The 11,445-nt window shown below is 35.8% G+C and overlaps 1 protein-coding gene and 1 long non-coding RNA gene across 3 annotated transcripts in view; one reads left to right on the forward strand and one right to left on the reverse strand.

Annotated features, from left to right (window-relative positions):
• Positions 1-6,624, reverse strand: part of LOC124889255 — a 10,512-nt gene extending 3,888 nt beyond the window's left edge. The window contains exon 1 of the long non-coding RNA XR_007048050.1: positions 6,548-6,624. This is a non-coding gene — a long non-coding RNA (uncharacterized LOC124889255). The remainder of the gene's footprint in view (positions 1-6,547) is intronic.
• An 841-nt stretch (positions 6,625-7,465) lies between these two features.
• Positions 7,466-10,912, forward strand: LOC107849538. Of its 2 annotated transcripts, none has more exons than XM_047400513.1 (4): positions 7,466-7,831; positions 7,920-7,966; positions 8,869-8,924; positions 9,671-10,912. In XM_047400513.1, the coding sequence occupies exon 4, from the start codon at positions 9,870-9,872 to the stop codon at positions 10,770-10,772; it is 903 nt and encodes a 300-aa protein (XP_047256469.1). In that variant the 5' UTR covers positions 7,466-7,831; positions 7,920-7,966; positions 8,869-8,924; positions 9,671-9,869; the 3' UTR covers positions 10,773-10,912. Both variants share the same exon structure in this region, with proteins under 2 accessions (XP_047256469.1, XP_047256470.1).
• The last annotated feature ends 533 nt before the right edge of the window (positions 10,913-11,445 follow it).

Consider the following 11,445-nt stretch of genomic DNA (forward strand, 5'->3'; position numbering starts at 1 on the left):
GTTGCAGCTTGTGGTAGAAGTAACTTTTGACGGACATCTGCCTGTAAGGCTGTAACCAGATATAAACCAAATTCTTTACTGAAAACTCCCTGAAAGATCTCATCTTATCTGCATGAGTCTTCATTCTCGATTGAGCCACTGCCAAGTGATGTTTGAGAAGCCTAATACTACTTTCTCATGCTTGCAAACTCCTGTCAACCTCATCCACCAGGGATGAATAAGTGATATAGGGCATGTGAGTAGGAGGAGGTTGGCCATACAAAATCTCGAAGGGAGTGAACTTAATGGAGGAGTGGTAAGTAGTGTTATACCACCACTCAGCCAAAGGAAGCCACTGTGCCCAATCCTTAGGTCTATCAATACACATACATCTTAAGTAACCTTCAACACACTTATTAACCACTTCAGTTTGTCCATCCGATTGAGGGTGATAGGCAGTTGAGTGATGCAACTAAACACCCTGCACTTCAAATAAGAATTGCCAAAATTTGCTTAGAAAAATCACATCCCTTTCACTTACAATAGTCTGAGGTAAGCCATGAAGTTTATACATATTATCCATGTAAAATTGAGCTACAACAGCAGCAGTGTAAGGGTGTTTAAGGCTGATGAAATTGGCATATTTACTCAATCGATCCACCACTACTAAGATCACTGATTTACTGGAAGAAACGGGCAGTCCCTCAATGAAATAAAGACTAATATCTTGCCATACTTTGTTAGTAATAGGTGGTGGCTGCAGCAAGCCAGGACCACTAACACTCTCAGCCTTGCACTTTTGACAAAATTCACATTATCTGATGTGGTTATGGACATCTACTTTCATCTTCCTCCAGCAATAGATTTGACACAACCGCTGAAATGTTGCAGCAATACCAGAATTTCCTCCCATCGCACTATCATGAAAGAATTCCAGGATTTGCATTCTCACTTCCTTGTCAGCCCCCACCATGATCTTACCTTTCTGATACAATACCACATCCTTAAGCATGCAGATAGGGTTGGAGAGTGGTCTATTTTTTAATTGAGTCAACAAGTGTTGCATGTAAGGGTCAGTAACATAAGTGGCTTTTTTTTTTATCCATGAAATCAAATTGCACAGTAGATAACATGTACAGATGACATATTTCGGTTAGTCTAGAAAGGGCATCAGCAGCCAAATTATCATGCCCTTTCTTGTAGGTGATAGTCTAATCATACCCCATTAGCTTGGCCAATCACTTCTCCTGACAAAGGGTAGAAATTCTCTGATGCATCAAATACTTAAGACTTTGATGATCAGTTCTCACAGTAAAGTGTCTTCCAAGCAAATAAGGTCTCCATTTCTGTACAGCTGTTACAATTGTCATCATTTCTCTATCATATATAGATAGAAGTTGATGTTTGTGACTTAAAGACTTGCTCATGAAAGCCACAGGGTGCCTCTTTTGCATTAATACAGCCCCAATATCTACCCCACAAGCATCAGTTTCTATTACAAATTCTTCACAAAAATCAGGAAGAATGAGAACAGGGGTTGAGGACATATCAACCTTCAACTTCTCAAAAGCAGCAGTAGCTAATTCAGTCCACACGAACTTTTCTTTCTTTTAAAAAATTAGTCAATGGCCTAGCTATCAACCCATATCCTTGCACAAATCGTCTATAATAACCAGTAAGTCTAAAAAATCCTCTTACTTTTTTAACTGATTTAGGAAAGGCCAGTCTTTCATCACTTGAACCTTACTGGGGCCAGTTATTACCCTTTCATATGAGATAATGTGACCCAAGTATTCAACATTGGTTTGTCCTAACAGACACTTGCTAAGCTTTACAAACAAACAATTCAAAATTAATACCTCAAAAGCTTGTGCTAAGTTTGATAGATGATCTTCCCAGGATTGACTATATATTAAAATATCATTAAAAAAATACTAAGATAAACCTCCGCAAGTAAGGCTGGAACGCCTTGCTCATCAAGCTTTGAAATATAGATGGTGCGTTAGTTAAACCAAATGGCATAACTACAAATTCATAGTGGCCATTATGTGACCTAAAAGCCTTTTTTTCGATGTCCCTCTCATAAATTCTTATTTGATGGTACCCTGACCTTAAATCCAACTTGGAGAAATAATGAGATCCACCCAACTCGTCCAACAGTTATTCTATAATAGGAGTAGAAAATTTGTCTTTAATGGTATGGCTATTTAATTGTCTATAATCAATACACATTCTCTATGCCTCATCCTTCTTTTCAACCATGACTATAGGTGATGAATAAGGACTTACACTTGGTTTGATGACACATGTGGATAGCATATCTTGAATCATCTTCTCAACTTCATCCTTTTGACAAGCAGGGTATCTGTAAGGTCTTACATTCACTGGGGCAACACCTTTTTGTAACAGAATTTTGTGATCATGCTCTCTTCTTGGAGGTAGTTCTTTAGGAACATCAAACAAGCACCTATACGCGTCCAGTAATTTTTGTAATTCATTAGGTACCTCCAACACTTGGGATTGTAGTTGTACTGAATGTACTTTTGACTGGACATGAGCCACTACTATCACGCTTAATTGACATGATTTTTGTAACAATTTCTCTATTTGCTGATCTCCGATCATTTTCGAACCCCCAGGTTGACTACCTCTTAGTGACACCTTTTTGCCCCCAATCTGGAACTCTATTTTCAATAGCTTGAAGTTCCATCTAATATCACCTAAGGTTATTAGTCATTGTATTCCAAGCACCACATCCGCTCCTCCCAAAGGCATCACCAATATATCTGCTGCAAAATTAACCCCCTGCATTTTCCATGCTACTTGTTTACTCATCAAAGAGCTGTGAACTTTGTTTTTATTAGACACACAAACTGAGAAAGTTGGTACTTTCTGCAGCTTGCATCCGAACCTCTTAGCAGTGTCAAGGTCCATAAAATTATAGGTAGACCCTGAATCAATTAGGACATGTATCATCCTGCCCTTTTTACCCCTTTTCACTCTCATGGTTCTATAATCGAATGTACCATCAAGAGCATGTACTGACATCTGAGCTCGTAGATTTTGGTCTTCCCTTAATATCCCATCAAGACTCTAAGTCTCATCCACTTTCAAGTCCTCCACATCACTATCCATTTCCAATATAGTGAGTTGTTTTCTCCTTTTGCAATTATGGCCCAAAGTGTACTTCTCATCACACCAATAACATAGCCCCTTGGCCCCTTTTTTCATCAATCTCAACTCCTGAAAGCCTTCTTGATCCTTTCAATAGTGGCCTCTCGTTAGGAGCAGTAGTTGGGGCTTTATTGAACTCACCCCTTTTTGTGTTATTAGAACTTGAAGCATTCCAGTAGTTTCTTAAGGTAGAAGGCCAAGAACTATTAGGTGTAGGTAACAATGCCCTCTGATTTCTTAAATTGGCACCAGATGTTACCTTTCAAAGTAAAATAGACTTTTATGCCAATTTTGCCAAGCTATAAGCCTTCATCAAAGTACGAGGGGCCAACATCCTAACTTAAACCTCAATCTCAGGTTCTAATCCATTCAACAAACAGCTGATAGAGTGCTTCTCCGATAAATCTACCAGATTTAACAAGCTTTCAAACTTGTCCAAATATTCTTGCACAGAACCGGTTTGTTTCAATAATATCAACTCTGCCATAGAATCATCATGCAACAACTGATCAAACCTGAGCTGCAGGGCACGGGTATAGTCATTCCAACTAGGTAAGGCCCTACCCGCTCTCGATCTCACCATGGTTTGATGTTATTGCAACGCCTTTCCTTCCAAGTTAACAATGAAATTTTAACCTTCATATCTTTAACAGTCCCATCCACCTCGAAAAATTGCTCACATTGATAAACCCAACCATTCAATTCTTCACCCCCAAATTTTGGAAATTCAACCCTAGAGTATCTAGTCGTCTATGGGTGGTGGTTTCCCCTTGATGCCCCATCCCTTCACCATTTCCAGTCAGTGGAACGCCCGATGTACCAGTCGGAGTTGTCCTATTGTTAGCTATGGCAGCTAACAATTAATGGGTTTGCGCCAAATCACTGTCATTTTCCCTCATTGCACGTATTTTCTCCCTAGTTTTCTCGATTTCTCGATGCCATTCTATACTTCGCGTAGCTTCCGACATTTTCACAAGTGAAGGAAGACGATGACTCTGATACCAATGATATGTGCTGAAGAATTCAAGCACAAGCTCTGCAACCTAAGAAGCTAAAATGGTGGAATAGCCTCTGAACAGTGTACAGAACAAGAGACTAAAGTTACGAGCATAAGAGAAGAAGAAGTTATTATTCGTCCAAATTGACAGTTACAGAATACAAGCTTAGCTCTTATAGAGATACCCCTACTATCTCCTCTTAACCGCCTAACATCTTTTGTGACTTCCCTCTTAACAACTTCTAACTAACTACAATATGAAATGACGATTTTACCCTTACTTTCTTACCATAACAATGATCTGCATGCTTTTCCATAATTTTCACTTTGAGAACACTCACCCCCTGATTCTTCCCCTCATTCTATTTATCTTGGAAATTTGAAATATTTACGCAAAGCATTCTGTAAACCAGTGCAATATGCATGCCCATCCTATTCTGATTATGCAGGAGTAATACCATGTTTTAAGTTCACAATTGAAACCTCCCCTACATTAAACTCGTTCTTGAAGTATCAATTAAGGCTGTAATTGTACTTACACAAGATGCTTCTACAACGTAACAATATGAATTATGGCATGGAAGACTTTAAGCCTTAATGTACCATGCTCAATAATCTACTACTATTTTTTAATAAGATAAAGTAATTTTATAACTACTATTCTTAATGTACCAGAATACAAGAATTTTTTTTATCAAAACTAATTCCTTCTCAATCCCATTGCCAAGGGGTAAAAGGCAAGAAGGTTCTTTGTACTGAGAATTACCCTCAAATCACTAGATATATTATCCTGTCTATTTGACACGTATCCTTCTATTCCTCCACATAAAGATCGTCGGTGCTAAGTGAGAACCGATAACATTATGTTGCACATGAAATTCTGTAAAGTCATCCAATACATTTTTCAATGCTTTGGACTTAACTACTTCTTTCTGCAAATTGGCAACATTAAAATCTCATGTGTACGTTTCCATTTCCTGCTTAACTTGTATACTTCTTCGTAAAGGCACTATAACTTTGTAAATCCACATGGTTAGAACACTACACAAAACACGCTTTGACAAAAGATAAGCCTCTCTTCAAAAAATTATGGATCACTTAACTGTATAGAATCATCATATCAACTCATTCACTTTAATAGTTAACAAGAGTAATACATTTTTCCCTTCCTATTTGATACTGTGCCCCCAGCTCCTTGCCTATTTCTATGAAAAATAAGATAAATTAGCAATTATGTATTAAAAAATTACTATACCCCCCAGCTCCTTGCCTATTTCTATGAAAAATAAGATAAATTAGCAATTATGTATTAAAAAAAAAAACTAAAAAGAAGTAAAACTAATTCCTTCTCAATCTCACTGCCAAGGGTAAAAGGCCATAAAAAAGCACATACTGATGAAGGTGGTCAGTTAGTGGTATGATGACATTAGTATTAGTCTGATGAATTTTAATATGAGGACTTGAAAATATGCATATACATAATAAATAAAAAATTAATATTACATTTTTCGTGTTTTTCCATAATTGTTGTGTATAATGTAGTATTGTATTTCACATAGTAATATTTATAATAGTAAGGACCGATTCAAATTAATAAGACGTTAACCATGCATTTTTAATACATTACCTTGGATGTTATTGCAAAGATATTATTTATTATTATAAAGATTTTAGTAGTTTAATTTAAAGTTTAAAAATATTTCTATTGAATGATGATAGTTTTTTTTAGGGGAAAGGACAGAAACGATACTTCAAATTAAAGTATTTCCACGAAAATTGCCATGGAATTTAAATTCCACTGTCTAGCCATTTCAATTTGTTGGCCTGTTCTATACCATTTTTTCACACCTTCTATACAGTTTCTATACATATCTTATACATATAAATATTCTATACGAAAATTATATAGTTTTGATATTGTATCAATATTGTATATGAACTGTATCAGTATTGTATACGCACTGTATCTGAACTACGTGGGCCAAAATGACCCAAACTAGGAAATTACTATAAAGTGAAAATAGTATACCCAACTGACCACTTTTTTAAAAAATATCAAACTTGAGCTATTTATTTTAAAAAAATGTTATAGAGTGTCATTTTCTCATTATGAAATGCTCATGATATGTAATTTATTTGGACCGACTGACATGGCTCAAATATAGGCCCAACTGTTTTATAAACGGCCAGCCCATTATCCTTCTCCCTATTATAAAAGGAGAAAAAGGATCCGATTATGCTGAGGATTCATAATTTATTTTATCCGTCTCCCTATTAAAACTTAATTGCATGCGAGATACCTATAAAAATATACGATTAGTAGTTAATAATCACTTAGGATCTATGTAAAATTGAAGAAAAATCAAAGAGAAATCGAAGAAAACAAAGAAAACTCACCTAGGTTTTCATCGGCTTCAAAATTGAGAAATGGGGTAAATGACCCGTTTCTTTCCTTTCCCCCTTTTTAGATTCGGGAATTATGACGTGGCTAAAAAATAACGTGAAATATTTTAATTGGTCCTATAAATTCGCCTCGAAGTGTGTGTTTACACGCTCCAGAGATGATTTAAAACATGGACAAAAAGTGTCAAATTTACACAGTCTATGTCCATTTTAGGTGTTTAAAATAAACACTTTCCACTTCAGGTATCAAAGTGAAAGATTAATGCAACTTTTATGTGTCTGATAAACTGTATCAATATCACATATATATTGTATCAATATGATATATGAACTGTATCTAAACTACCTGAGCTAAAATATCCTAAATTATGAAACTAAAAATTACACAAATACACAACTTATGTTTCCAATATTACAAAAAAATCCCAACTCTCTAAACATATTACAAAAATTCCACATATACACAAAATGCTATGTATATGTCGGATTGGCGGAGCAAAGACGATCATAATCGGATTGGCGGAAGCAGTAGCGATGGCAATGGTGCGGTGCGGTGTGGGTGTGGTGCGGGTTTTGAGCTATGCGGGGCGGTGTGGGTTTTAAGTTATGCGGTGCGGGGCGGGTTAAAGTAAGATTTTTTATAAATGGTGCGGGTTATGGGTATATGCGGGTTTAAATTAAAATAAAGCTAAAAATTAGTATTGTTCTCGTGAATATACCTAAAATTATATGTATTATTTACTTAAAATTTTATAATATTTAAAGCGACATATATAACACTACAAATAAATAATTTTATAGTAGCTTTTTTAACATATCTATTCATTTTTATAAAAATATGATTACTTGTACACGTTATACTTTTTGATAATTTTTTAGTGAAAAGTGATACAATAGAAATTAGTTATTATTTCCTAGTTGTAGAATTGAAAATATTAGGATTTTCAATGGAGTTACAATTTTTTCAAAAAAAAATAAAAACATGCATGGGGCGGTGCAGTTATGCGTGGGTATAAATGTGGGGCGGATTTAGGTGATGCGATGCGGTTTTAAAATTTGCGGGTTTAAAAAAAGCCGTCTCTTGTTTTGATATTGCGATGGCGAAGAGAAAGAAAACATTAGCAAAATGCAGTTCGGCAAATTCAGCAAAAAGTAGTTGTAGTTCGATACACAAGAGGACGAGGAAGAAGAAGAAGAAGAAGAAATCGAATTCAAATACAAAAACGGCTGCTGTTATTATTAGCAATGGACAAGAAAATTTTAATCACATCTCCAAAGGTAACTTTCTCTTCTACTGCTGTGTTTAAAGTATCTCTATTGTGCTTTATGACCAACCACAATTTTTTGTTTTGTTTTGTTAAACTAGGGAAGAGGCTGTTAAAGGATAACACAGATCACATGGATATTGATCAGGTAAGTTGTGATTGAGTTATGCTTGGTGTGCTAAAGACATTTTTTTCCCCAGGTAATGATTAAAAATAACATTTTTCAAGGAAGAGATTGTATAATTTTTATCATCTTCATTGGAAAAAACTTAAACTTGTTTCATTGGTTTTTCATTGTTCGTAGATTGTTGTATGATTAGACGTGACATGGACTGGGGACATGACCCTAGATAGGAAGTTTTGGAGGACGTGAATTAGGATAGGGTGGGTCGTAGTTAGTAGTTAGGAGAGCTTTGGGGTGGGGGTGTCTTTGGTTCGTTAGTGAAGGGTATACTTTCTGGTGTCTTATTTCTGGTATTCCATCTTGTTTCATGCTTTATTATGAATTTGTTTATTATTCTTTGTTTTGAGCCGGGGGTCTATTGGAAAGGTGGTATGGACTGCGTACGTTTTATCCTCCCCAGACTCCACTTTGTGGGAATACACTGGGTTTATTGTTGTTGTTGTATTGGAAAAAACTTAAACTTGCTTCATTGGTTTTTCATTGTTCGTAGATCGTTGTATGATTTTTGTGACTGAAAATAGTTTGAAAGTGTCCAGTGTTACGAACTTACTGCACTCGTTGATCAGGGTGTTACTTGAAATTTTGTTTTATTGTTTTCAGTTGGACTTAGGTTCTATTTTCTAGGTGTGCTTGCTATGGCTACAACTTATATTTCTCGTGTTTAATTCACTTAAAACTTACCTGAACCATGGGTGCGTAGTGTTTTCTGGTTAATAGAAATTACTGCATTCGTTGATCAGGGTATTTCTTAATCACATCTTCAGAGGTATTTCTTTCTTTTCTGCAGCAGTTGTTGTGTGTTTAAAGTATCTCGATCTCTCTCTATTGTGCTTTATAACCAACCAATTTTTTTTTAATTAAATCAGGGAAGAACGTTGTAGAGCCGTCAAATGATAACACAGATCAGATGGACGTTGATCAGGTAATACGATTGATTCTCTTTTTAAACTGTTGTTGCTTAGTGTTAGGAAATTTTCCCAGGTTATGATTAAAGATGAACTTTTTCATGGAAGATATTCTGGCTAGCTTACAATGCCAATTTTCTCGTTGGGAAAAACAACTGCTTCATTGGTTTTTCATTATTTCGTAGATTGTAGTAATGATTTTGTGACTGAAAATAGTTTGCAAATGTTAAAGTTACGGATTTTGTGTCTGAGAAATTACTGGATTTGCTGATCAGGGTGTTACTAACAATTAAGTTTCAATGTTTTTGATTGGATTTGGATTCTATTTCTAGGCTTCCTATGGCTACAAGGTGTATTCTTATGTTTAATTCACTTCAAATTGTTTTGGGAAAACTTACCTGAACCATGGGTACGGTGTTTTCTGGGGAAGAATGGGAATAATGCATGCCATCTCCGTATTCTTTTCTTTTTTTTTTTTCCGCTCTTGTAAAATTGGACACCACAATTATAGCCAAGGCTTCAAACATGACAAAAACTCTTTAACTACATTGCTCGTATGTTGCTTACTTGGTGCCATTGTCAATCGCCAAGTATTTTCTGTATTCTACACTTGAAATGTTAAATTTTATTATTTGTTAGTAAATAGTATATAGAAGAAATCAAAAAACAATTCCACTTTTTTTTTCTTGAGATCTTGGTTGAACTGTCTAATATTTCAATACTTTAAAAAAATTATCTGACCTCTCTTTTTTGTCCTATCTAGGCTACAAATCACCTCCAAGAGGAAATAATTGTAGAAATTCTCAGCAGGTCACCTTCGATTCAAATGCGTTTCAAATATTTGGAAACAATTGATCTCCGAGCCTTACTTTAAGATGAAGCATCTCAATTGTGCCAAGAATGACCAAGGTTCCCAAAAACTTCTTATAAGCAAAAGGTGCCCTAAGTAGCATATATATTCCATGTATTGTTGTCCTTTGTCGCCGGTTCAACTGGTTGAGGATGTAGAAAAACATAAACTTGATTGCCCTTCAAACCCTAAACCATCGCATTGCGCAATCCATTCTTGTTATCATGGCTTAGCTGTTATCCAGGTTTCTGATATTTTGGATCGTGACAACTTCACTATTTTGCTGTGGAACCCATCCACAATAGAATCAGTAGTACTTCCCCGTATAGAATGTCCACCGGGGTCACTCTCTCGTTTTGGATTGGATTATGACTCAATCAATGGTGAGTATAAGATCCTTCATATTTGCCAGGACTTACGTTCTAAAACAATTACCATTGAAATCCTCGCGTTGAAAGGTGTCTCCTGGAGAAGAATAGATCAACATCCTCGTGGCATTTGCAGTGTGGTGGGTTCTATACAGTTTTTTGCATTTGTACACGCTGCATTTTATTGGGTCACTATTTCAAGTAATTATTTTGAGGTGGTTTCGTTTAATATTTTAAATGAAGTGTATGGAGAGATACCCTTGTCAGAGGAAATATTAAGTTTGAGGCCAGACTCCAGAGGTATTGGTGTTTGTGTGCTGGGAGGAATGCTTTGTGTTTATTCTAATACGTCTCTTCTGAGTCCAGGTACTGATATTTTTAAGATATGGGCATTGAAGGAGTATGGTGTCAAGGGATCTTGGATGCTATTGTTAACCGTAGAAGAACCTGACTTGTATCTTAATGCCAAACCGACATATTTGTTTGCGGATGGTGAAGTGTTATTCCGGTGCATGAGTTATCAACATATCGGGCATACATTTAGGACACTCAATGGACCATTTAGATCATGGCCTATATGTGATACCATGCAGGGTGGATCTGCTTTTACAGAAAGTTTGATATCTCCAAAATCCCTAACTTATTAGTTTCTTATGTATGATTTGTAGCTTATTTCAAATTAATATACAGCGATATCTGAGTTCACAATCGAATATTTATAGTAACTTATTTCGGGCGTGAGCTGTTATCAGATTTATAAAGAGAGAAGTTCAAGTCCTTTTGTGCATTTGCCAGTTTCATCCCTTTTTTTTTTTCTTCTTTTCCCTATTATTTGTGTTTTCTAGCCTTCTTATTTCTCTTATCGATCATATTTTTGAGGTACAACTTAGTATCTATTGATACTGGAAAAAGTTCAAGTTTTATATATAGTGTCAGTATAATGATATGAGTGGATTTATGCACCTCATTATTGTTATCCGAACTTATTTTGAGGACTTCTTGTTTCATATCCTACTTTACCTTTTTGGGTTTTTCATCCGGTGTCCGATGCCGCATTGAAGCCCCGACTAATACGGATCGCGCGTTGCAGGGCCCATTAAGGTGGCAGCGTTTCCAATAGAGTTTTCTCCAGATATATCCTACTTTACCTACCGTGGTGCATAATTCTAGTTAGTCTCATTGAGCCTTCAATTTGTACTCTTTGACAGCCTTATGTGTAGCTTAATCTCTTTCTTTGTTTGATCTTAATTTGATCCAAAGCTTAGTGTTTGATTTTAATTTGATCCAAAATTCCTAAGCGCTTTAGTGAAAATTTAATAC

This window comes from Capsicum annuum, chromosome 12 (genome assembly GCF_002878395.1).
Source record: "Capsicum annuum cultivar UCD-10X-F1 chromosome 12, UCD10Xv1.1, whole genome shotgun sequence".
NCBI classification, from domain to species: Eukaryota; Viridiplantae; Streptophyta; class Magnoliopsida; order Solanales; family Solanaceae; genus Capsicum; species Capsicum annuum.

What these genes read in the sequence shown, in the direction of transcription:
- LOC107849538 (XM_047400513.1), top strand. Translation starts at nt 9,870, where the DNA reads ATGTATTGTTGTCCTTTGTCGCCGGTTCAACTGGTTGAGGATGTAGAA.